The 26,798-nt window shown below is 48.5% G+C and overlaps 3 protein-coding genes across 8 annotated transcripts in view; 2 read left to right on the top strand and 1 right to left on the bottom strand.

The window, feature by feature from the left end:
• The window catches only part of raph1a (Ras association (RalGDS/AF-6) and pleckstrin homology domains 1a), a 46,796-nt gene extending 34,252 nt beyond the window's left edge, over positions 1-12,544 (bottom strand). For 2 of the 6 annotated variants that reach the window (XM_028990632.1, XM_028990637.1), the window contains exons 1-2: positions 12,334-12,532; positions 3,232-3,280 (exon numbers count right to left, since the gene is read on the bottom strand). The gene's annotated coding sequence lies outside the window, so the exon portion shown is untranslated. Of the gene's footprint in view, positions 1-3,231; positions 3,281-3,354; positions 3,831-7,345; positions 7,488-12,333 lie in introns of those variants that run through there. The other 4 variants (XM_028990638.1, XM_028990635.1, XM_028990634.1 and 1 more) reach the window with 4 other exon arrangements.
• A 2,482-nt stretch (positions 12,545-15,026) lies between these two features.
• On the top strand, positions 15,027-17,062 carry LOC114796489 (uncharacterized). The gene is made up of 4 exons (XM_028990639.1): positions 15,027-15,304; positions 15,709-16,035; positions 16,630-16,775; positions 16,854-17,062. Exons 1-4 carry the CDS (start codon positions 15,220-15,222, stop codon positions 16,962-16,964), a joined length of 669 nt encoding a protein of 222 aa, XP_028846472.1. The 5' UTR covers positions 15,027-15,219; the 3' UTR covers positions 16,965-17,062.
• A 4,479-nt stretch (positions 17,063-21,541) lies between these two features.
• cd28 (CD28 molecule) lies at positions 21,542-22,642 on the top strand. The gene is made up of 4 exons (XM_028992052.1): positions 21,542-21,590; positions 21,663-22,007; positions 22,246-22,400; positions 22,552-22,642. Exons 1-4 carry the CDS (start codon positions 21,542-21,544, stop codon positions 22,633-22,635), a joined length of 633 nt encoding a protein of 210 aa, XP_028847885.1. The 3' UTR covers positions 22,636-22,642.
• The last annotated feature ends 4,156 nt before the right edge of the window (positions 22,643-26,798 follow it).

Genomic DNA, 26,798 nt, shown 5'->3' with positions numbered 1-26,798 from the left:
AGCAGCTACCGATGCTCTGGAAAATTGTGCAATCAGGCGCACTAGAAAAGACGAGAACATTCTGGAAACCCCCCCCCCCCCTGCCGCGATGCTGAACCACGGATGCCGCGTTCAGGCCCCGTGATGCCAGCGCCGGGGCCCAATTACCAGCCCACGGCGGAGGGAATGAAACAGCTCGGCTCCCGGCGATCGCGGTAAAAAGCCACGAGGGCCGGAACCTGTGGACAGATGGACGGAACGGGGAACTCTAATGTCATCTTTCACGCACAACTGAGCACCGCGAATAAGCGCCGCGCCCGCTGGCGCCCAGCGTGGCCGCCTGGCAGCAGAGGCCAAAAACCGGGAGATTTGCAGAAATAAGCTGGCAAATTATCCGCGGTTTATTTAAACAAGGGCTGCATTGTAACGGTGCAACGTACGGCGCAGAGACGGGTCAACGTTCCAAAACGTGCCGTGGGACGGCCGGAAGAACGCTGAAACCTGCAGTTGTACGGAAAATATTGGCATATTTTTGAGGCGCGTTTCTACGCCTCATCAGGGTTCTGGGGACGCTGGAACTGCTCGCGGTTCCAGAAACGTGCAGGTTAGAACAACCGGCGGCAGACGGAATCCCTCCTGGAGGCCAACAGCGCCGACGATCTACATGCAGCCTTGGCAAACGTCTCACCACACACCACCAGAGGACGAGATGAATTACGCCTAACAAGGTCCTGGCCAGTGTTCACCGAGTGTCAAGTCAAGCTCTCATAACGTGCTCGTGATGGACACCTGGACCACCGGGCTAAAATCGATACCTCCCGCTGCCCTATACCAGCCGGCATTAGCTGAAATAAATAAATAATTCAACACGCAGGCGTAAAAACCGGCAGGCCGACTTCCTGCCCGTCCGACTCTCTTACATCATTACTGCGTATATGCCCGCGGCTGTGTGAAAAAACCCAGATGCTGCAGGAGTAATCACTGACATCACATTTACATTTACAGCATTTATCAGACGCCCTTATCCAGAGCGACTTACAATCAGTAGTTACAGGGACAGTCCCCCCGGGAGCAACTTAGGGTTAAGTGTCTTGCTCAGGGACACAATGGTAGTAAGTGGGATTCGAACCCTGGTCTTCTGGTTCATAGGCGAGTGTCTAACCCACTAGGCCACTACCACCCACTACCACGACCTGCTTCAGTCCCACATCTCACAGACGTACACTAGCAAGAGGGACAGGACGGTACCAGACTAGTACCCATGTTTCCCAGCATCCCCCTGGGCAGACTGACACTATTCTGTCACGTCCTGGAAGCATTTCTGTGTTACACAGAGAAAAAGAAGGGGGCGGAGTGAACTACATACAATATTTCTGAAAGTGAGACGTGACTTTTAATAATGGAACTGTGACAATGAACCGCTAAAGTCATATTCACTAGATCATCCATCAGAATACTAAAGCGCCTGATAACCTGCATGTTGGTAGTGGGCGTGGTCACGTTCACTAGGAATTAAAGCGCCTGATAACCTGCATGTTGGTGTTGGTAGTGGGCGTGGTCATGTTGACTGGAATTAAAGCACCTGATAACCTGCATGTTGGTGTCGGTAGTGGGCGTGGTCATGTTGACTGGAATTAAAGCGCCTGATAACCTGCATGTTGGTGTTGGTAGTGGGCGTGGTCACGTTCACTAGGAATTAAAGCGCCTGATAACCTGCATGTTGGTGTTGGTAGTGGGCGTGGTCACGTTCACTAGGAATTAAAGCGCCTGATAACCTGCATGTTGGTGTTGGTAGTGGGCGTGGTCACGTTCACTAGGAATTAAAGCGCCTGATAACCTGCATGTTGGTGTTGGTAGTGGGCGTGGTCACGTTCACTAGGAATTAAAGCGCCTGATTACCTGCATGTTGGTGTTGGTAGTGGGCGTGGTCACGCTCATTAAAGTTCATCTACTGGGTTTCAGAAATGACCTGGATGTCAATAAGGGAACATGTTGCTGCTATTCGATCCAGAAGCTTTTGGAGAGCAGAGCTGCTTCCTGTCTATAGGACGTCTCTCCAGTCCAGTCCAGAGTCAAAGACAGTAAATGAAGCACTTATTGGGTGTGGCGCTGTCAGATCAGGGAAAAATGTAATAATTTTCACATCTGGGCTCCCGGCTGCTTCTGCTAATTTACAATTACCCTGGTTCATGCCGTACGGCATCTGGCCCAGTTTCCTCGAGAGCGACACCTTCACCTGCACCTTCATGCGCTCAGCCCCCAGACGAAGGTGATGTCGCTTCCCGCTGCTTCCTCGTATTACAGGCGACAAAAACCAGAGCGCACATCCACAGTACGGGAACGTGCAGCGCATTACTGACGTGGAAAACCACCAGAGCTACACGCCGTTAAGTCCGTAAAAGAACATGCCTGAGCAGAACCACATGTGCTTCTCTGACAGAAAAAAATAATAATGTTCATATAACATGCACATGCTGTTCAGGGCAAGTATTACAGGATGTCGACCAGCTGATTTATTTCTTATGCATTTCTGAATACATATATACGCAACAGTATACTGTATACACAGACCACACAGTGTAACGTACACTGTAGGTAATGTAAGTAAGGTATTTGTATGGTATGTGTACTATATCGGAGTACTTTATGCAATATATGTTTTATTTAATGAAGTGTACACAACATCTACACCACATATACCACATTTTAATTTTTACATACATATATATTTTATTCTGTATAATAAATAGGGTGTATGTACAGTCTGTTTTGCACATATTACTGTGTATATGCACACACCCTGTATGTCCTGTACTGTACTGTGTGCTGTATATACACTCTGTGCAGCGCCGGGTGATAATAACAGTGTAGCCGGCCAGGCCTGTTGGTGTGTGTGTGTGTGTGTGTGCGTGTGTGTGTGTGCCCCCACCTGCAGTGCTATGATAACAGGGCTGCAGACACACAGGACTGTATATCTGTATCAGCGCTGCTGAGGAAGAAATATTATATATTATGTGTGTGTGTGTGTGTGTGTGTGTGTAAATGCAAACCACACCCTTTCAACACCTTCCACCCCCACACATGGTTTCACATTCCCCGGGGATACGAGAGAAATCCGACACACTTCTGCGAGGGAATATTCATATCCCTGCTCGACCCCCCGTCCAGTTCAGCCGCCATTCGACTCTGACGCAGAGCGGGAAGGCGTGGCCTTTTCTACTGTGTGTGTGAGCAGTTGCGTCTGCAGCTTACCTTCACTTGAGTTCTGCTACTCCACTCGCGGCGTCAGCTGAGGATCACCCTGCCAGGGGGAAGAGGAGTTGAGTCGAGAGCAGAAAAGAGCAGAAAAGACGATCGATCCACTCGGAGCCGCACATTCCACCCCGTCAGCAGAATCCAGGCCATAAATCAGACCCACGAGGTCTGTAATGCAGCTCTGCGCCCCACTGGCAGGGTGGAGGGGGCATCAGGGACCACCCGACAACGTCCTGTCCTCACACATATAGTTATTATTCATCTCCAATCTTCACGTTTAGACAGGAGCTTTTTACCCGCTGAATCGCTATCTGTTGACGAGGGTTGTGATTTAGCAAAATAATTTTTATAAAAAGTGTGTAATAATTTTCATTAATTACAACAGATACATAACAAGCAGAAATATGTGCAATAAAACTGTACAACATAACATAAAGTATAATGAAAAAGAAATTATACTTACCAGAACACGTTCTACACGTAAGCAACACGACTGAAGTTTCGTATAAGATGTGCAATGTCTAGTTGTTTTTGGCGGCCTGTCTTAATTTTAGTTTTAATTTAGTCTTTGCGTCAAGCCGTCATTTTAGTTTTTATTAGTTTTAGTCATGTTCATACTCATTTTAGTCTAGTCGAGTTTTAGTCGACTGAATGTCTGAGCATTTTAGTCACAATTATCCAGGACTATTTTAGTCTAGTTTTAGTCAACAAAAATTGCATTTTAGTCATCTTAAAAAAATTGGTCTAACCCATTTCATAATTAAAACAAGGTTATCTTATTATTATATTATTGTTGCCCCAAGTTTTTCAACTTCATTGTAAAGAAAGTGACCAAACGTCACTTCATCTTGTTCTGCCAGCTAGCTGCTAAACCACCATAAAGCATCATTAAATCGAAACAATGCCGAAATGCGTATTGAGGAAGTGACGTCATCTGAGCAACCGAATGGGACACACAGAAAACAGAAATATGGGGCAGCGGTGGCCTAGCGGTTAAGGAAGCGGCCCCGCAATCAGAAGGTTGCCGGTTCGAATCCCGATCCGCTAAGGTGCCACTGAGCAAAGCACCGTCCCCTCACACTGCTCCCCGGGCGTCTGTCATGGCTGCCCACTGCTCACCAAGGGTGATGGGTTAAATGCAGAGGACAAATTTCACTATGTGCACCATGTGCTGTGCTGCTGTGTATCACATTTGTTCTAATCTGTGTATCACATTTTTTACTGCATAATAATAACTGCAATTAAACATTTTAGTATAGTTTTATTTAGAAAATCACATTTAGTCTTGTTTTTTGCAACATGACCAGCAGTATGACGCGTTTTTGTCATAGAGGTTCATTGAAAAAGATGGAATGTTGGAAATTGTGGGATCTAAAGTTTGTGTGTTTATACTGCCAGGCCGTAATAATAGATCTATTTAAAGTGATCTTGTGGGATTGGCCACACCCTGCTGTAGACAGTAAGCCTGACCTTTGGCCAACATCAGTCTAGAGTCTATTTGTTTCTACCAAATATCCCTTCAAGTTTTCCAGATACATGTCCCATGTTGACAAGAATGTTAGGTCACGGTGGCCTCGACCTTTGAACACCACATTCTAATGCCGTTCGTTTCAAATTTGAAATGTCACATCTGTCCCAACAACAGCGCAGCCACTGGGGACGCATGGGGACCACGTGTCTCTTGGCCGGGGAAATGGGGAGGGTTGCGTCAGGAAGGGCATCCGGCTTCAGACTTTTGGCAAATCCTTGTGCGGATAAACAGGCCGGCTGGTCCGCCGCGGTGACCCCTTACGGCAGACACGGTCCCCAGAGTGTGACGGACATTGTTAAACATAACGCCTTTGGTCTGATTTCTAGGCCAAATTACCCAGCATCCTTAGAGCAGCTGTTTTATTTGAAGACGGGAGTGACGGCATGAGGGCGAGTCTCAGAACATAAATCATCAATCATGATTGGGGGGTTCTATCCAGCTATATTTAACTCGGGGAGGACGGAGCAGTGGCCCGGATTCGGAGCTATTTACACAAGGACAGGGGTTCAAACGCATTCAAGCACCATTCAAAACGTGTCCTCATTTAGACAACCAGATAGGTCCACTATCTACAGGCCAGCTGCCTTAAAGGAGAAAGACATTATTTCCCCCCAAAAACACTCGCTGCAACCGAATCTCAGCACAACCGACGTGAGCCAGGGCATTTACAGAGGAAACATGTCCAACACAGCGCCCCACGGTGGTAAATAAAGCACCCGCGCCGGAAACCGGCGCAAAGTCACACCTCGACCGGCAATTCAAGCCAACCAAAAACCAACCATCTAAACCCTGGGATGTTACCGCAGGCCTCATTCATGCAATTCGTTCCGAAATTCATGCCAGTTATCGGTCCACACGAGGCGCTCGGTGCGTGACCCCGCCTCCCGTCGAACTGGATTGTGGGTGCGTTGCGGTTCGACCGTGGAGCGAGCGGCAGCCGCGCCGATTTCTTTCTGGAACTTTCCTGAACTCGAATCCGGTTGGCCGTCGAGTTAAGTGGCTTCAATGCTGCGACGGTGCGTTCATTTACCGCGGTGCTAAACGAGTAAAAAAGCGGGTGACGTGTAGGGAGCAGACGCCTCATTTAACTGCTGCTTAATAAGAGAAATACGGAGAAACGGGCAACTCTGCCACGTGCCCGAATTGAAGTGGTACGATTTGAGGCAAATGAACTCTTCCAACTAGAACTTTTCATTTCCGTTTTCAGGCTGAATCCAGACACCGAATAGAAGCATTTTAGCCTGCCGGCTGACGTCAGGAATACAGCGCTGCTCTAACGGCTCAGTTTGCCCATGAAGAGTTGAGTCACCTGATTTGAACCCAGGTTTCACCAGACAACAACCGTCCGGTTACAGAGGTTACAGAAATGTACAGTACAGGCCAAAAGTTTGGACACCTTCTCATTCAACGTGTCTTCTTTATCTTCATGACCATTTACGTTGGTAGATTCTCACTGAAGGCATCAAAACTATGAATGAACACGTGTGGAGTTCTGTACTTAACAAAAAGTGGAGACCTGGAGACCTCCACAGTCACCAGACCTGAACCCAATCCAGATGGTTTGGGGTGAGCTGGACCAACAAGTGCTAAACACCTCTGGGAACTCCTTCAAGACTGTTGGAGAAGCATTTCAGGTGACGACCTCTTGAAGCTCATCGAGAGAATGCCAAGAGTGTGTAAAGCAGTAATCAGAGCAAAGAAACTAGAATATAAAACATGTTTTCACTTATTTCACCTTTTTTTGTTAAGTCCAGAACTCCACATGTGTTCATTCATAGTTTTGATGCCTTCAGTCAGAATCTACCAACGTAAATGGTCATGAAGATAAAGAAAACACGTTGAATGAGAAGGTGTCCAGACGTTTGGCCCGTACTGTACATCTTCACCTTTTTAGACAAGTCCAGTTCAGTTTCAGGTATGGGGGGGAAATACTGCACCAGAGTACAAAGACGAGAGAAGACTAGGAAGAGTATACACCACACACACACACACACACACACACGGTGATGTGAGGAGAGGAGACTGCTGACCTGGATCTACTGCCCAACACACACACAACGTCTCTCCAGCACTACAAGGTGCTGACCCAGGGAAAGTACGCTCACACACACACACACACACACACACACACACCTCGAAGCACTCAGTGACCCAGTCAGTCATTTACAGCAGTGCTGCATGCGGCTGTAAAGTAGCGACTGCAGCTCTGGTTTCAAAGGCAGCCTGGAGTCTTTGAAAGTGGATGCAGCCGCTCTCCCTGAAGACACACACACACACACACACACACCGAGATGTAGGTTGGGGGGCTGGGAAGGCGGTGGGTGCAGCATGGCGTGTGTGTGTGTGTGTGTGTGTGTGTGTGTGTGTGTATGGTCATCTGCACCCTGCTACAGGCTGGTGGCATGCTTGTGTGAGTGCAAGTGAAACAATTAAATCAGCAGCAGCAGTGTGTATGTGTGTGTGTGTGTGTGTCCCACTGACCCCGTAACGTCATGTTTCGGCATTCAGGCGCACGATTACACACACACACACACACACACACACACACACACACACACACACACACCACACTGTACCCACCACTGCTTCCTGCAGCATCTTCACCCATTACACCAAATGGGAGGGTCGCCATGGCAGCAGGAAAATAACCACTGATGTAACCGAAACCTCAGCAGCTGGATTCTCACGCCGCTTTCGGGCTGAACAGACTCCGCCCGACTGGATCTGGTCGGCCACGCCCCACACGTGTACTTGTTTTGGTCACGCCAGCTCCAGCAGGCCGACGCCCATGTCTCCAAAATAGCACGCAGCGCGCGAACTCCTCCGGAGCCGGGCTCCCCGCAGACTCCATATTCTCCACTTCGTCCAGATGCAGCGCGGTTTAAAAACGGCGACCTCTCCCCCCGCCCACCCGCCCGCACAATGGACTCCCTGTGCTCCGCCCGTCTTATGGGACCGCTATTCCCACGGAGCCATCTGGAGTTTCTGGGCCCTGTTGGGCTCGAGCTTCATGCTCCTTGTGTGTGTGGTGTGTGGTGTGTGTGTGTGAGGTCAACCTGCTTTTTTATTATTAATGCTGCATTATCACAGACAGTCACAAATCAGCGATCATGTAGAATTAATGACAGATTGGTGTGTTAAATCTTACACTGAATGACACTAAATTATGAATGTGGTAGTGTCCTGTCAACCAGAACACCAGCTTCAGAGTCCCAGGTTCAAATCCCACTTACTACCATTGTGTCCCTGAGCAGGACACTTAACCCTGAGTGTCTCCAGGGGGGGACTGTCCCTGTAACTACTGATTGTAAGTCACTAAACTACCTAGTTACTCACTAGGCCACTACCGCCCACTACACTACCTAGTTACCCACTAGGCTACTACCACCCTCTATACCACCTAGTTACCCACTAGGCTACTACCGCCCTCTATACTACCTAGTTACCCACTAGGCTACTACCACCCTCTATATCACCTAGTTACCCACTAGGCTACTACCACCCTCTATACTACCTAGTTACCCACTAGGCTACTACTACCCTGTATACTACCTAGTTACCCATTAGGCTACTACTACCCTGTATACTACCTAGTTACCCACTAGGCTACTACCGCCCTCTATACTACCTAGTTACTCACTAGGCCACTACCGCCCTCTATACTACCTAGTTACCCACTAGGCTACTACCACCCTCTATATTACCTAGTTACCCACTAGGCTACTACCACCCTCTATACTACCTAGTTACCCACTAGGCTACTACTACCCTGTATACTACCTAGTTACCCACTAGGTACACCACCCTTTATACCACCTAGTTACCCACTAGGCTACTACCGCCCTCTATACCACCTAGTTACCCACTAGGCTACTACCACCCTCTATACCACCTAGTTACCCACTAGGCTACTACCACCCTCTATACTACCTAGTTACCCACTAGGCTACTACCACCCTAGTGGGTGAAAGTGAACCCAGATGCCAATTGGCTTGTTTTCCTGCCTCAGTTGAAAACTGTGATGATTCATGTCCATAGTTCAAGCTTGCGGGGCGACTCAGTGAAGTGCTGTACGGGAAAAGTGGCACCTGGAGCATTTGACTCACGGCCTCAGGTGCAGCACCGTGGCCCATCACTGCCGTGGCGAAGACAGACATCACAGCGCGATGGAGGCGTGGACGTACGGGACGGGCAAACCACAAGTGCTGCCACAAAGCCGATCCGACGAGTCAAAACACGGCAAAGAGCGCGCCGAAGATAAAAACGATTATATCTGCGTGCGTCTCCAGGCTCCTCCCAACACCCCCGTGCGGGAAACAGTCCATTTCCACGCGGCGCCTGATCCCCTCTCACACACACCGGCCCCGAGCCGCCAGCATGAGGAAGTTCTCAGAATCCTGGCACATCAGGGGAGGGAGGGAAAAATGGAAAAACCAGAGGCGTAGAAACTCCGCCCAGAATGACGCGCTTCAGATGGAATAAAAACATCATATTTTACACACTTTCTCCTGATATCTGGTTACGCCACCTGGTGCACAGCATTCCGGGAGGAATCCGGCGCCGCAATCTCACGAGAAGACGTTTCTGGACCCACCACTTACTCCAGGAAAACCTCCATGATCATGAACACCTCACACACACGCAGGAGCTGCAGCATTCACACACTTCCTGTCCGGACAGGTGAGAGAATTCCCTGGAATCCGCACCAGGACCTCTTCCCATCTCGGCCCCGCATCTCGCCACAGAGTCAGAACACACACGTCTACACCCTGGACAACGGCGTCATGTTCCAAATTCAGAAAGTACAGTCACTTCAGGAAAGAGGCAGAACCAACGTTCCTCGTCACCCAACATCACAACCGTTACTGGAACCGAAACAGAATTAATCGTTTAGAACAACCAAATTCAATCAGAATACGTTTCAAGAGAAAACAGGAGAATAGAACAGAACTGATTAGAACAGAATAGAATAGAATACAACAGAATAGAATAGAATACAACAGAATAGAACAGAACAGATTAGAACAGAATAGAATAGAATACAACAGAATAGAACAGAACAGATTAGAACAGAATAGAATAGAATACAACAGAATAGAACAGAACAGATTAGAACAGAATAGAATAGAATACAACAGAATAGAACAGAGCAGAACAGAATATAATAGATGAAAGATGAAAGTGAAGTGATTGTCACATGTTATACACGGCAGCACAGCACACAGTGCACACAGTGAAATTTGTCCTCTGCATTTAACCCATCACCCTTGGTGAGCAGTGGGCACCATGACAGGCGCCCGGGGAGCAGTGTGTGGGGACGGTGCTTTGCTCAGTGGCACCTCAGTGGCACCTTGGCAGATCGGGATTCGAACCGGCAACCTTCTGATTACAGGGCCACTTCCTTAACCGCTAGGTCACCACTGCCCAAGAACAGATTAGAATAGAATAGAATAGAATAGAATAGAATAGAATAGAATAGAATAGAATAGAATAGAGCAGAATAGAACAGAACAGAAGAGAATAGAACAGAACAGAAGAGAACAGAATGGATAAAAACCGCCTGGAATGGGTTGAAATTGGTTAAAACGGAACATATGAATATGAAGATGAATAGAACAGAATATGAATGTGAATCTGTAGTGTTTCATGGTTCTTGATGAAGTTCTCAGCAGCCCAGGGTTGCAGGATTACAACAGGAAGGATGGGTGGGATGATGAGACCTGGTCTGGTCCCGTCACAACAAGATGGCGGAACGAGGATGACGGTTCCAGCGTGACCCCGGAGAACCTTTAAAGACGTCTGGGGACTTGGATGGAAAAGTGAAATGTCTTCTGTATTGGCTTCTGTAACCGACTCAGATCCAGACTCTCCTGATGTTCTCCACACATGACTCACAGGGAGGGCAGAACCCGGTTTAAAGAACCCGGACCTAAGTGAACGCCTCCGTTTGTTCAATGATGATTGGGGCTTCAGAGAGGGAGGAACCTGATGCAGCGTCTCCTGGACGTGGCCATCTAGAGACCAGCGTGGTTACCCGCACGCGAGCACGGCGAGCTGACTCAGGCGGTTCTCCAGCTGCCAATGTTTGTCCAAAAACAGACGAGACGGCGTGGGGACAAGCGGGGGGACAACTTCTTACTTAACTAGTTTACACGTGTGTGTAACACCACCAAAAAATACACGCAGATCCGCAAACAAAGAGTAAAATCAGTTTGGATATGTAAACATTCGAAAGGCCACACCCACCTCCAATATTTACCATAACTGCCATTAACAAACACGCCGGTTACGGAGCGAAAAGGAGTCGTGATAATAGCGTTAATTAGTCCGTTCTTTAGCTCTTCTGACACGGAGAAGGGAACCCTAACAGCCGAGGGGCCGCATGGAATTATCGATTGCTATACGAGACTCCTGGGGTGCGTCCTACAACTCAACACACCAGCGAGGACCTGACCAAACGTAAAAAGCAACGGTCCAGGGGTTCACTGCCATTTCTACTGGAACTCGACGATGACAATCTCACCGAGGTCCCCACACCCCGGGCGCCTGGGGTCACCGTGTGCCGCGCTGCACCAGATGGAGAAGATACCGAGACCGATTATTTCAGACCCCTGCGTGAGGGAACGTCTGCTGAGGTTCTTGCTGTCTCGCCCGCGACCAGAAGCTAAAGAGGAATTTCCTGAGCGATAACAACGGTCCCGAGATGCGTATCCGGGGACGGACGAGATCGCTATATTACCATAGAATTAACCCAAAATCCAGCCAAGGGCCCTCCAGACGTTCTGGTAGCAGGAACTTCTCCTTTTATTCCCATTCTTACTCTTCTGGGGTTCTCGCCGGTTCTAATTTCATCTTTATCCTCAATCCAAAAAGGACAAAACTGCAGAGACACGGCACAAAAAAATGAAAGCAGGATGTTGCGAGATGCAGGAGGGCGAGGGTGAGGACATCGGGCCAGATTACAGTGTACTCCAACCTGTCCACACCTGTCCACACGCCGTTCGTAAGTACAGGCCGCGGCGCGCCGGCACACCGTACGAATGCTGATCCGTGCAGGTTTTAAAGGGTGCATAATTCATGCAAAGCCTGCGTCCCAAATCGGGGGACCTTTCTGGGTGACATCACGCAGCCGGGCCCACCGGCAGGACCAATGGAGGCGAGGATGCCGCAAGGCTTCTTCAGATTCTTCATTTTGGTGAGGTAAATATGACATTTGGGGGTGACGGTCATGTCCCACACGTTCAGGCCTCGCAGCATCATTCCGCAGGAACCAGGGGAGAGGGGGACAGGAGCAGATCACGTCCACGCACTAGTGCTGTGGTAGTGCACCCCACGACAGTCCCAGTCCAGACCCAGTCTCGCAGTGCATGCTGGGAGTGGCCGGCCGGGCCCAGAAGACCCGGTTCCGTCAGCGGTCCGGCGGATGCGGACATCACCGGGGCACAAAGCGGGAGAACACGCCCATGGAGCCCCGCATCCTCCCGGCGGCTCCGGCGGGTCGATAACGCGGCGATACGCGGCGGAGAAAAAGGGAGGAAGAAAAGGGGGGACGAGAGGCTGCTGCTTACCGCGGGAAAGGCGGCGACCGAGACCCCCCGAGAAAGGACGGCGTCTGTCGGGGTAAAAGCCCGTCGTTCCTCCGCCCGGGACCGGCTGGTTCTGAGCCTGGCGATCTCCGAGTCAAGCCCCCGCTCCCATTCCCTTCCTCCGCGGCTCTAGGCGGCTCCAGGCGGCTCCGCTTCCTGTCCGGCCCCCTTCCAACACGACCCACCCCGGCCGGCGACGTCACCGGCCCCCGGTACACCTCACAGGCGGAATAAAACGGAATAAAACTGGACAATATGGAATAAAACAGGAAAATATGGAATAAAACTGGACAATACGGAATAAAACAGGAAAATATGGAATAAAACTGGACAATATGGAATAAAACAGGAAAATATGGAATAAAACTGGACAATATGAAATAAAACAGGAAAATATGGAATAAAACAGTAAAATATGGAATAAAACTGGACAATATGAAATAAAACAGGAAAATATGGAATAAAACTGGACAATATGGAATAAAACTGGACAATATGGAATAAAACAGGATAATATGGAATAGAATAAAACGGAATAGAATAAAAAAGGATAAAACATGATAAAATGGGATAGAATAGAATAAAACAGGATAAAAAGGAATAGAATGCAATAGAATAGAATTTAATACCACACAATAGAACAGAAGACAATAGAATAGAATAGAATACAACAGGATAAAATGGAATAAAAAAGAAAATAATAGAATACAAAACAATAGAATAGAATAGAATGCCTTCACTGTCACTATATGCAACTAACATTGAGATTAAAAGCAACTCCTTCAGTGCAGACATGTGTGCAAAAAATAATACAATACTAATATAATTACAGCGCTATAAACAGGGGCAGTGGGCAGTGGTGGGGCAGCGGTGGCCTAGCAGTTAAGGAAGCGGCCCTGTAATCAGAAGGTTGCCGGTTCGAATCCCGATCCGTCAAGGTGCCACTGAGGTGCCACTGAGCAAAGCACCGTCCCCACACACTGCTCCCCGGGCGCCTGTCATGGTGCCCACTGCTCACTCAGGGTGATGGGTTAAATGCAGAGGACACATTCCACTATGTGCACCGTGTGCTGTGCTGCTGTGTATCACATGTGACAATCACTCCACTTTACTTACTTACTTATAAAGAAAGAATAAATAACGAAATATGGCTCTATGTCCAGTGTAATATGTAGCATGGGTCGCATATTATTGCACATGACCAATAATCGGCTGGTTGTCCTCATTGTGGGACTGGATCAAAGTGGCTGTAATTCTGCACCAAACACACGTCAGATACAGTATTTAGGGGACGGACAAGACCTATATAAAAATAACAATTAAAACCTTTAATAAATTATATTTTCATCACAACTTCAAACAAGAATTACTCCACTTTTTCTGATGTTCCTCATAGTTTAAAGGCAAAACTAAAAAAGATCAACCAGTACAAAAAGAGCCTTTTTAAATGAGTGACTCCGCCCCTCCCCGGGTAACATGGGTGGGCATTTACCGGGCGTCCTTATCCAGAGCACCTTACAATCAGCAGTTACAGGCACACGTGGGGTTACGTGTCTCGCTCGAGACGTTTGAACCTGGGTCTTCTCCACGGTCCTGCGACGCCCCATCTTACAGTCTTCTCCACCGGGCTACTCGCTCCCTACTGCCATTCAGGATCCTGCTCTTGCTCGAACTTTCTAATTCTGTCTCCACCACGGCGGACGTGTCCTTTTATATATTTTCTTTATGTTCTGAATTGGTCGCCCTGTCTAATAGTTCACCAAAGTTAGATTAAATTATGACCAACCCACAAGACCTTCTCCTTCTTCTCATTCTTCTTCTTCCTTCCTACTGATGCACAGTAGAGCAGTGATAATTACTGTAAATAATGTAAAAAACACAAACTGCGGGCCTGTTGGACAGGCGGCACAGGAGCATCCAGACCTGCAGGTTCCAAGATCACTTTGCTGCCTCACAATCACATGGAACCCTGATCAGGTCAAGAGGGCGTTGTGTGTGTTAAAATACAAAATTAACGGGGAAATAACGGGGAATCTGACAAGGTACCTCCCCAAACCGCAGATCTTCGGTGCTGGTCTTGGTCTGCGGTGGTCAGGATGTACCAAATGGGGTCTATGGAAGGACTATGGGCGGCCGAGGCTCACAGATTTCATCATCTGATCCAATAAAGGACCTGCTTTAGATCAAATTGTCAAGGTTAAAGCTGGTTCTGATAAAAAAGGTGAGGTGGTAGTAGCCTATGGACCAGAAGACCCAGGTTCAAAGCCCACTTACTACCATCGTGTCCCTGAGCAGGACACTAAACCCTGAGTGTCTCCAGGGGGGGACTGTCCCTCTAACTACTGACTGTAAGTCGCTCTGGATAAGTTCTGATGCATCATGGAGCATCAGAACTGGACTGGTCCAGATCCGATGATATGGCTGAAAATGAATTCAATCACGGGCCACATTGTTGCATTATTATCAGTATATTACTATAAAATAATAGTCAGTTCAACAGGAGGAGGCTTGGGGTGATCTGGATCAATGCGAACATCTCAAACGGCCTCACGTGCTCCCGTACAGCCAGATACAGGGCGGGTGTAGGGCCTGTTGTGTGCGGCTCTGCATCTACACTCCCATCTAGTGGTTTGGTGGCTTCATGTGCAGCATGAAATGAAGAAAAAAAACTGACGATCAAATGGAGCTTGAGTGACGGGGAAACGTCTCACCGTGAGGTCTCACTGCTGAACCTCGACAGGACACATTGTTGAAAAGGTCGAAGCCCAAGGATGAAGATCCAGGAGGGAGCGTAGGAAGCCCAGACCTCCCCCCTCTGCCGTCTCCACCCTCCCGTGCGAGCAGAGGAAGAGGAACAGGCGAGCTGAGATGGTTCCCCGCCAGCTGCTCAGCCTCGCCGTGGCCGTGGCGGTCCTCCGTGTTCCGCTGGCGAACCCCGAGCTCTGCATCACAGGTGGGAAACTCGTGTCTTCATTTTATTCACTTTCATTCAGTTTAGTTCGTGGACAGAAGTGGTTTTCATTCCTCATGTCACTCACACAGTTCTTTTATTCTAAATAAATGTAAAATCGCACTCGTGAACGCATGAAAATGAAACTTGGACAAGTTCAAAGCGGAAAAAAATAAAAATTTATGATTTTCTGACTTAATGCAACATTCAATTAATTTGCAAAAGCAGAACAAAGCATGAAGACAAAGAAAATATGAAGTATTTTATGTGAGAAGTATTTTAACGGAAGAAATGGCCGCGTGGGGCCGTCTGCGAACCACATCCTGAACCGCACCCCAACAAAACAGACAAACTGAGCCCCACAGCTGAGCGTCCAGACTGGAAATGTCCCGTTTTTAACTCAACAGATGTCTCAACGGAGCAGGTGACGCTCCACAGCGCAACGTCAGTGGCCTGCCCCGCCCTCCCTGAAGGCGAGTTCTCCATCGTCCTCTTCTGGGGAGGGAGAGAGGTCCACAACCTCACGTCAACCTGGAACACCCAGACGCCGCCCGAGGGCCTCCAGACCCGGCGCGAGAACCTGACCCTGCTGATGTCCAGCGGCGCGGCGCGGTACCGGATCGGCAGGGTGAGCGAGGAGAACGCGGGCCTGTACACCTGTGTGGTGTGTAAGATCTACCCGCCCCCCTACAAGAAGGAGGAGCGCACCACCCTGGTCCTGCTCAGAGTCGCAGGTAAACCAGCGTCCTGTCGCCCCTTCACCGCGAGCCGTCCGAACGACGTCCATCTTGAGGTGGGAACCACGAGTTGGGAGAATAGACAATAGTGCATCGGCGGCGGCCGGGCGGTTAAGGAAGCGGCCCCGTAATCGGAAGGTTGCCGGTTCGAATCCTGAAGCGCCGAGGTGCCACCGAGGTCCCCTTGATGAAGGTCCCGTCCCCACACACTGCTCACCAAGGGGGACGGTTAAATACAGAGGACACGTGTCACTTTCACTTTCAGAACCGCAGGTACCGCAGAGGATAACAAATGATATCATGGTGGCACCATTATGTATAATCTGATGCAGCAGAACATCTTAGTAAAAGGCGGGTAACACACTTGACTATGAACCAGGAGACCCAGGTTCAAACCCCACTTACTACCATTGTGTCCCTGAGCAAGACACTTAACCCTGAGTGTCTCCAGGGGGGGACTGTCCCTGTAACTACTGATTGTAAGTCGCTCTGGATAAGGGCGTCTGGTAAATGCTGTAAATTTGCATGATGGGGTGTAGTTTGGTGGCTGGAGGTGTCAGTAGGATCTTGACTGAAATTGTTCTGCTGCAGGAGAAGCGCTGGGTGACGCCACTGCCAACTCCCACAACGCCACTGCCCCGTGTGTGGCGGGAAGCTCGGTTCGGCCACTGCTGGGCGTCTGCCTGGGACTCGGTGTCTACAGCACGCTCGTCACTGGCCTGTGTCTCCTCATCGGAGTGAGTCTGATCTTCACACCTCTACACGAAGTCTGTGCAGATCTTTTACTGAACACGCCCTTGTGGTTTCTCACGCAGTGCAAGGCCAAGTGCAAAGACGCCACCGACAACGACTACGTCAACATGAAAAGAGGAAACCTCAAGCGCCCGCCAGGGGTGCCGCACCCCACAACAATCGGACATTTCTGAAGAATCATCTCAAACATCTCACTGTGTCACCAATGCATCCATTGCTCTTTACAGATATTCCTGCATCGCTCACCAGAATAAAATGAGTAATAAATCCACTCTAGTTTTCTCGATGGTGTGCAAAATGCCTGATCTACAGGAAGAAGACACCAATTTCACGATATGAAGGTAGTAGCTTTTCCACTGGATTCAGTGAATAAAAATAAAGAAGACATGAATTAGATATTTCACTGGGAGGTCGGGGGTGGATCTTGACGAGATGTGACCGACTACTTTCCGCAGAATGGAACAATGACAGCTTCAAAGGGCAAAACTCACACTGTGAATACCCATTCTAACCACAAGGTCTGTACCTGCCCTGCCCGCCCCGCCCCGCCCCATCCTACCTACATTGGCATGTAAAACTAATCACATTTTCCCCACTATCACAAACTCTGGGTCTTGAGGTTTTTAGACGATTGGCTTATTTTGTATAGGAAGAGGAGATATTACCATTAAAATAAGCTTCACTGTGAACAAAGTCCTTGAAACCATTTAAAAATGTGGAATTGTAAAGTGTAGATGCTGCAATGTTGCTGGATACAGCTGACAGTTTCCTGCCCAAATAAATGTTAAAAAACTACTAAAACATAATGTTTTTACTTTTTCATCTGTACTTTAACAGTCCGAATGGAAAATAAAAGGCTGAAGGTTAAACTGCTCATGAGAACAGTGGGGCAGGCCTGATTGGTTGACATGTCGCCAGAGTGGTGCAATGCCCCCTGGGTAGTGTAGTTGAGGCACACTTCAAGTGCTACTCATGATTCCATGGTAAATCGGGTCGGCCTGGCTCAGCTCAGCTTGGCTCGGCTCTGCCTGGATCGGCTCAACTCGGCCTCGGCCTGGAACGGCTTGGCTTGGTTAGGCTCGGCTCGGCCTGGATCGGCTCAACTTGGCCTGGATTGGCTTGGCTCAGCTTGTCTCAGCTCGGCTGGCTCAGCTCGGGTCGGCCTGGCTAAGCTCGGCTTAGCTTGGCTCAGGTCGGCTCGGCCTGGAACGGCTTGGCTTGGTTCGGCCTGGATCGGCTCAACTCGGCCTGGATTGGCTTGGCTCAGCTCGTCTCAGCTCGGCCTGGCTCGGCTCAGCTCTGCCTGGATCGGCTCAACTCGGCCTCGATCAGCTCGGCTGGCTCAGCTCGGGTCGGCCTGGCTAAGCTCGGCTTAGCTTGGCTCAGGTCGGCTCGGCCTGGAATGGCTTGGCTTGGTTCGGCTCGGCTCGGCCTGGATCGGGTTGGCCTGTATCGGCTCGGCCTAGATCGGCTCGGCTCAGCCTGGCTTCGCTTGGCTTGGCTCAGCTCGTCTCAGCTCGGCCTGGCTCGGCTCGGCTCTGTCTGGATCGGCTCAACTCGGCCTCGATCGGCTCGGCTGGCTCAGCTTGGGGCGGCCTGGCTCGGGTTGGCTTGGGTCGGCCTGGCTTCGCTTGGCTTGGCTCAGCTCGGCTCAGCTCGGCCTGGCTAGGCTCGGCCTGGATCGGCTCAACTCGGCCTGGATCGTCTCAGCTTGGCCTGGCTCGGCTTGACCTGAATCGGCTCAACTCGGCCTTGATCGGGTCGGCTCGGCTTGGTTCGGCTCAGCTTGGCTTGGCTTGGCTTGGCTTGGCTTGGCTTGGCTTGGCTCGGCTTGGCTTGGCTCAGCTCGGCTCAGCTCGGCCTGGCTAGGCTCGGCCTGGATCGGCTCAACTCGGCCTGGATCGTCTCAGCTTGGCCTGGCTCGGCTTGACCTGAATCGGCTCAACTCGGCCTTGATCGGGTCGGCTCGGCTTGGTTCGGCTCAGCTTGGCTTGGCTTGGCTTGGCTTGGCTTGGCTCGGCTTGGCTCAGCTCGGCTCAGCTCGGCCTGGCTAGGCTCGGCCTGGATCGGGTCGGCCTGGATCGGGTCGGCCTGGCTCGGCTCGGGTTTAGAGGAAACAGGCCTGTGCCAAGACAGACACGGGTCTTTGTTTTAAAGAAAACACCGCCACCGTGTGGCCTGTATTTGATGTACCGTTTTGATGAAGCCATCAGTTTCACAACCTAATCTGAATCTAAAATGTGCTAACGTTTTACACATGCATGTAAAACGTAATATTTCTGTAAAGGCTCCAGTTTATGTTGGCTGTAGGTGCAGCAGTTTGTACCTGTGAGGTGAGAGTTTTCAGTATGACTGAATGAAATGAGCTGGTACCACATGTAAAGGCTGACAGGAACATTCAGGCCCCCCCAAAAACGCCGGAAACCTCGGCTGACGCACACAAAGTGCCAGCTTTATGTCTTTTTCATGTTCTCTATTGTATTCTAGTGACTTATTTTCCATTTCCTGCATTACACAAGGTAGGAAACAGGCCCTGAACAGAAGCCCTGAAGTAAAATGGCATTGGGTACCGGTCAGATTGATCAGTTTTCTGGAAAACTTAATTTACCTGCTGGATCTGGTCCCATGTGGAAAAGTATCATTCATTATTTCTATATTTCTTCTACTTTGTATTAAAATTCTGAGGTGTTGCAGTTTGCAGATTTCAAAGCTGTAAATTTTCCCCAAAAATGGGATCCTCATAGCAACTGAAAAATCAAATAACTTATGCTCATAAAGCAAGGGATGGAAAGAAAAAGATGGCAAAGTATGTTACGTTGGCCATTTCCTCAGATTCTTATGTGATCAAGAGTGGTGGAGATCAAGTGGAGGTCTGGAGGACCAAGAACTCTTCCCTTCTGGAAGATCCATCCGACTCTTGCATTGCAGCGCATAGCGATTCTATGGGACATTTTCTGCAGAGATGGTGAAGGAAATGGCACAAAATGCAGAAATTAGATCATCTTCTGCTGACCTAACCATGTTCATGTCACTGTATTGTGAGGTTCTTCAACTGCTAATTCTCAATAAATCTAAAATAGGCCTTCATATTTTTCACATTGATGTATTAATTTCTAGTAATCAAGCTGTATGAATTTTCTCAGGCAACAAATATACTTGTTAATTTTATATAAATGTTTCCGTTTTATATATGAATTATTGTTGGTTTTGTGACAATTCGTGAACTGTGGCTGCCTGCATCTCTCCTCACCGCTGAATATGCTGCACGTGTGAAATAAGAACGCAAATCTTCTCCTCCATGCAGCGGTGGGCCGTGACCGCGGCGGCGGCCACATCCGGCAACCCCCTGCGAGAGACAGGGGGACCCTGCTGCGGTCGGCCACAGATTCTGCTGAAGAGCAGGAAATGAAGAGAGAGCAGCGTTGCCCTCCGTCACTTCCTCAGACGAATGAAAACATCACACGAGCTCCTCAGTTACCGTACGCTGGAACGGAAAAGACGCATTCCCCAACGTGACCTGCGGCTTGCAGCTCGTCTGCAGCGTATTTTCCCCCCATTATGCATAGTCTGCTCAAAAACATTCACTATTTCATGTTTTTTTGATAACCACGCAATCTAACGTCTACAAAGAGTGATTTCAAGGTTTTACAAGTAACGCGGGATATTTCATGCATCAATATACCCATATCCATATCATGTATCAATATACCCATGGTCCATATCAGCCACACCTTAATGTAACCCCAAGATTCGCCCCTGATTGACACACCATCATATCGCTGAGAAGCAGACCAGCCAGGAGTGAGTTTCAGTAGTATCGTTTGGAGACGACCATTGATGATGAAAATTGAGAAATCCTCCTGATCTTGTACAGAACGAATGTGAGATGATCCACTTTTACCATCCAGGATGAGATTTCAAAACAGGGAAGCAGAGATCTTGGTGGACACGTAGGAAAAAGAGAAGATATCATGCCACTGACTGGTCTACAAGGAACAACTTGCACAATTAAAAATTCCATAAGCCTGAATCCAAAACGAGCTGAGATTACTTATCATCTCTCCGGTTCCATAGAATAGTTCTCTCCTGACTTCTTCAACTGTAGACAGATTGGAACTACTTCATATGTGATGTTCTAGTTTTTTTGTAATCGGGAAAATAAGGAACCTGAAGGCTGAACACCTGCTCCAAACAAAGACAAAACCCAAAAGACACAAAAGAGGGAACAAAATGAACATTAATTACAAAATACATTCAAACATCAAGCAAGAAAAGGCCAAATCCCCAGAATTAATGGTCCGGTCGAAATGGGCCCTTTCTGAAGCATGTTCAACGCAGGAAGCGGTCCAGGAAGGACGTTAAAACATGTGTCCACCAAATTAAACTCTTTTCATTTTAATAAGTAACTGCAAATAAGAAACGAAGCCAGTAAAGTGCTGGTGTTGATGCACAGCCAGAAGATTTAAGTTAGAGTTAAGTTGGTGGACTTTGCAGATTTTAAACCCGATGTTTCTGGAGAAACTGCTGACCGCATGTCAGAGTTCATGTTGTCATGACGAAGCTTTTTTCATTTCTACTCATTTCCATCTCGGCACCGTGCACTGATGAGCCTGCACAAACGCTGCAGTCCGTTTCCATGACAGAGAAACGCATATATTACTGGTGTGCAGATCGGGGCTGCACCCAGCGCGCCACAACGTCCTATATAAACGTGAGAGAAGCCGCCACCCACCAGTCGCGCCCCGTCACCATGAATTTACGCATCCTGCTGGTCGCCCTTGCTCTTGGCCTGGTGCAGGGTGAGTATCACGTCTTGGTTTGTAAAAACTGTCTATAATAGCAGGCTTTTGATGGGACTCTGGTCTCCTCAGCCCTGAGCGTCTCCCAGCCCTACAGAGTGGTGGGGCTGAACGGGACCGCCAGGCTCCGGTGCCTCTTCACCTCCAGCCCGGAGCCTGAGGAGATGCGCGTGAGCCTGCTGAAGGGCCTGCACGGCCAGGAGGAGGTGTGCGGCTCCTACGTCAGCGCGGCCCAGGCCGCCTTCCAGGCCAGGGGGACGCTCGGCTGCAGCGGGGAGCTGAGCGCCGGCCGGGTGGACCTCCGGGTGGAGGGCCTGCGTGGGGACGACACCGAGCTGTACCGCTGCGTGGTGGAGGTGCTCTACCCTCCGCCCTACCTGCGCAGGTCCGGGAACGGCACCCTGGTGTACGTCCCAGGTGAGATGTCTGCAGTGTGGGAGGTTGACGTCAGCAGAAACTCGCACTTGCAGGGTCTCTTTTGAGTCAGTCTTTCCATGCCATCGCTCTTCAAAGCCTTGCAAGGAACTGTTCCGTTCTCATGAAATCTGTGGTTAAAAAAGTGACATTTTAGACTAAAGCTGTGGCTCCAAAACAGAACGTCACCAGCCTGCCACTTCCTGCCGTCTGTACTTCATTTTTCCCTCCATCTTCCCAGACATCGTCCAGCCAGCCTGTCCCAAACAAGCGGCCGAGGTCCAGTACCTGGCCCAGAAGGAGGACCAGGAGACGCCCGGATCCTCCTCACTGCAGGTCCCATTCCCTCTGGTGGCCGCCATCGCCCTCCTCATGGTCATCTGCATTATTTATCAGGTACCTCTTACCTCTTCACGCCCCTCAGGCTCAGAAATAATCATCATTTTGTACAGATGAGCAGCTGTACGTCTTCCTCTCCTCCTACATGTGAAGAAACGTTTGTACTCTTCGAGGAATTTGGTGGTGAACAGTGTTTTTTCACCCCCAGATTGCACAGATAACCCAGCGCAGAAGAGACACGTTGACCGTGAGGCTGAAGAACAGCGCCGGCCATGAATACGGGAACATTTAGATCCAGCTTCATTTCTTTGTTAAAATTGATCTGTAATTCATGGTTATCATGTTGCATTTGCAGCAGAGTTTGTTCAAGCAAACAGAAACAATGTAAATTACATTATAATGCATTAGTGAGATATTATATATCGCCTGTAATTAAAACGAAATTATATCTACGAGTTGAGTTGTCAGCCTTTTCATCTTGCTGGTAAATTATGCTCGAATTCACACGCTGGATAGCAGATATTTATAAGAAGATAAGTGAGGGACGTTGTGCAAAGTTACACACAAGTTGTACCATATAAGGGCAACTGTACAAGAGTGCATGTAAACAGTACAGACCTCACAACAAACTAGAGATTAATTCCCCACGTGGAACGGGCCGCCCGGATTTGTAGAACGCTGCAACGTCACATCCCACCATTAAATATCTGTAAATTTATCCACTCTGAACACTTACTTATATTAAATGTATAAAGGCACACACAAATACAGGGTGGGCCATTTATATGGCTACACCTTAATAAAATGGGAATGGTTGGTGACATTGAACACATTTTATAAGCGGTCAGAAACTTGTAAATAACTCATGAAAGAATAAAGTTACGTCAAAAGCAAATTACCAATAAATTTGATGTATCACATGACCCTCTTCAACAAAAGTTGGATCCAAGATGGCTGACTTCAAAATGGCCACTATGGTCACCACCCATCTTGAAAAGTTTGCCCCCCTCACATATACTAATGTGCCACAAACAGGACGTTAATATCACCAACCGTTCCCATTTTATTAAGGTGTATCCATATAAATGGCCCACCCTGTAGATTTTTATGTATATACCGATATTTTTAATACTCTCCAACCATTCATTTGTATAGTTAACTTTATATACTACACAGTCGTCATATTCTCTACGCTTTTTTTATCTTGTAATGTCCACTTTCGTAGGACTTGTGGTCCCACGAAGGATCGTCTCATCTTGGTGTGTTCCCCCATTCTCCCAGCAGAGGGAAGCAGAGTATTTTCAGATGCTGAAATCCCATCTTTGGCGAGACTGAGACAGAAACCTACTGCTAAACATGCTCTTCTGCTGGGAAGGTGGCGGTCATTGTCCATTATAGAGGTCAGTCTGCTCTGGGTCCTCCAGGGTGTCCAGCTCCAAGCCCACTGCAGAGCCAGCTTTTCTTAACATCCAGCATCCCCAACATACAAGAGCATGCAAAAGGACGCTGTCCATGACAGACGGGTGGAACATAAGCAGGAGTTTGCTGCAGGAGCCCAGCCTCCTGAGGAACTCAAACTTGCTCTGCCTTCTGTGGTAACGTGCAGACCAGTCCAGTTTATTGTCCAGATATAACGTTCACCATGTTCATTGTGACAGGTAGCTTGGGAGGTCCAGGCCTCCTAAAGTCCTCCATAATTTCCTTAGTTTTGGAGATGTTTAGCTGCAGCCCCTCCTTCTGCATGTGGCATGACCCAGAGTTGTACCTGAAGTTCAAGGTGTACAAGGTGAACAGGACAGGACAGAGTCTCCCAGTCGAAAAAACTGGGGCCTTCCAGCGAGGTCTTCAGTGATCCAGCTCCCATCTGCAGGACCTGCAGGCTCTGCAGGATGAAGTCAAAAAACATGATTCTCCAAATGAGATAAAATCCTCCACTCCCACATTATCTTGTGTTTTAGGGGAGGGTAAAAGGGTGACATTTTTTCCTCCACCTATCCGCATGGATGGCCTCTTTCGTGATAATGCTGACCACTGAGGTCCCCTTGATGAAGGTACCATCCCCACACGCTGCTCCCCAGGTGCCTGTCATGGTGCCCACTGCTCACCAAGGCTGACGGTTAAATACAGAGGACACGTTTCACTTCACTTTTAGCTTCATGGTCCACACCTCACTCAGTTGCAGACTCAAAGTGAACAGGTGGCTCCCCTAGATGGGGGCCAGTGGTGTCCTAGCGGTGAAGGAAGCGGCCCTGTAATCAGAAGGTTGCCGGTTCGAATCCCGATCCGCCAAGGTGCCACTGAGGTGCCACTGAGCGAAGCACCGTCCCCACACACTGCTCCCCGGGCGCCTGTCATGGTGCCCACTGCTCACCAAGGGTGATGGTTAAATACAGAGGACAAATTTCACTGTGTGCACTGTGTGCTGTGCTGCTGTGAATCACAATGACAATCACTTCACTTTACATCCACAGCACAGGCCTGGAGCATCTGAAGGTCTCCTCTGACCAGGTCCTCGCTGGTAATGGGCAGGTTGGAGTGTCTCCGGTTAGGGTGGTGCTGCTTGTACAGTTGTTGTCGGATGCTGGAGAAGGTGGGATGGTGAGCTCTGACCTCGCTGAGCATCTTTTACTCTCCACCTTCTCCCTGAATGATCGCCTCTTCCAGACAGTCTAATCAGATCATTGATTGAAGAGCTTTTGCAGTTCTATCGATTTAAATACCACACTCGCTCTAAAATACTTTTGCCATTTTCATTTTTCTGTACTTAAAAATGACAAAAAAGAATCTGTGTTTCATACTGGGGTCTCAGTAACCATGGTCACCAATTCACAGGAGGTTCTAAAAACGTTTGTTACACAGGCAGTGAGATGTTCTACATGAGTTCTACACATGGCTGCCAATCAACACAATGTATGAAACCAGCAAAAAAATAAAATGTTTCCCCTCAGCTGAGGATTCAGATTGTTGCTTTCACGACATGGTTTTCTGCGACCATTTCCTGTCCCTGAAAACCGGGGCAGGAAAGTGGAGACTGAAGGTTCTGCTGTTATCTGATGCTGACGCTTCACAGAATGACCGTCGCTGCAGGATGTGGGCAGGATGATGAGAAACTTTCTCTTTACTCGATAACTGACCGCTGGCGGATTACAGTCGTGTGGGAGAGAGGATAAAAATTCATTTCTACAAAAACCATGAGCACTGCCATTATGGCTTCATTACTAGTGTGTGGTCTGCCTGGCCACTTAATTAGGTACGTCTACGGCCGACACTGTGGCGGTTATGGAGACTACGATGGAGCCATTTTGTAGAATCCAATAGAAAAAACATATTTGTATTTGTTGTATGTGGCTCCTTTTATTTAACCTACATGGCGGCTTTGTTCACTATTGTCATCATCGTCAGCCGCTTTATGATAAGCCCATTGAGTCATACTGTATGTGATTTTGGGCTATATAAGAAATAAATGTTGTTGTTGTTGTTGTTATGAGATGCTCATTAACACGAGTGAGTGATAAGAAAGTGTTCAGTATAAAAATAATACATTTTCAATACTGTTGACCGACTTAAGGTGGAGAGAAGACAAGAGCGAGAAATGCTGCCATCACATTTACATTTACATTTACACATTTACATGACAAGTTAGTCCTTATCGGGGCTCTTAGTTTTTGTAAACTCAAAATCTATAGAAATCTTCCTCCTGTAAGTTGCTTTGGATAAAAGCGTCTGCAAAATAAAGTAAAGTAAAGTAAAAGTAAAGTACATTTACAACATTTGGCAGAGGTCCTTATTCAGAGCGACTTACAACGTGCTTTCATCTTACCATTTTTATCTCTCTCTTGTAGTTCTTGCATAAATGAGACTACAAGAAAGTTACAAGTTCTCTAAGGAGAAAGGTCTTAAGCTGTCCTGTAAGAGTTGTGGAGGTCGGATGGCAGTCAGAGGTAGACCAGCTAGAAGGGAGTTACAGTAGTCCAGCCGTGAGATTAACAGGGACTGAACCAGTATCTGGGTGGCCTGTGTTGGTAGATAAGGGCGGATCAATCTGATATGGTTAGTTTTAGATGATGGGCTGCCAACCAAGATGAAATGTCAGTTGGACATGCAAAGATTTTGGAAGCCGTATTTACATCTGAGGGAGGAAAAGATAAGATGAGTTGCATTGTCGGCATAGCGGTGGTAGGATAACCCATGTGAGGACATGACCTCACCAAGTGATCTCGTGTAGAGGGAGAAAAGGAGAGGGCCGAGTATTGATCCCTGGGGGACACCACTGGAGAATCTGCGTGAAGCAAATGTGGATCCTTTCAAAAGTCACTTGGTAAGACTGCTCATCAAACCATAATATTACGTCAGATTGCTGCTGTAAACCTGTGGAATTAAAAAGGGGGAAAAGCAGCACCAGACTTCCTTGTTTACAGAAATGAACGTCAGTTTGCTGTTACTGACTGGAATTTT

The sequence above is a fragment of the Denticeps clupeoides genome, chromosome 9, assembly GCF_900700375.1.
Source record: "Denticeps clupeoides chromosome 9, fDenClu1.1, whole genome shotgun sequence".
Lineage (NCBI taxonomy): Eukaryota > Metazoa > Chordata > Actinopteri > Clupeiformes > Denticipitidae > Denticeps > Denticeps clupeoides.
Note: the sequence above shows the minus strand (reverse complement) of the source record. Positions and strands in the feature narration are given on the sequence as shown.

Bases quoted from the DNA above. Each gene is read 5' to 3' on its own strand.
- LOC114796489 (XM_028990639.1), top strand. From the start codon at position 15,220: ATGGTTCCCCGCCAGCTGCTCAGCCTCGCCGTGGCCGTGGCGGTCCTC. The intron at 15,305-15,708 runs GTGGGAAACTCG...TTAACTCAACAG, and splicing joins CCCCGAGCTCTGCATCACAG to ATGTCTCAACGGAGCAGGTG. The intron at 16,036-16,629 runs GTAAACCAGCGT...GTTCTGCTGCAG, and splicing joins GGTCCTGCTCAGAGTCGCAG to GAGAAGCGCTGGGTGACGCC.
- cd28 (XM_028992052.1), top strand. From the start codon at position 21,542: ATGAATTTACGCATCCTGCTGGTCGCCCTTGCTCTTGGCCTGGTGCAG. The intron at 21,591-21,662 runs GTGAGTATCACG...TGGTCTCCTCAG, and splicing joins TGCTCTTGGCCTGGTGCAGG to CCCTGAGCGTCTCCCAGCCC. The intron at 22,008-22,245 runs GTGAGATGTCTG...CCATCTTCCCAG, and splicing joins CACCCTGGTGTACGTCCCAG to ACATCGTCCAGCCAGCCTGT.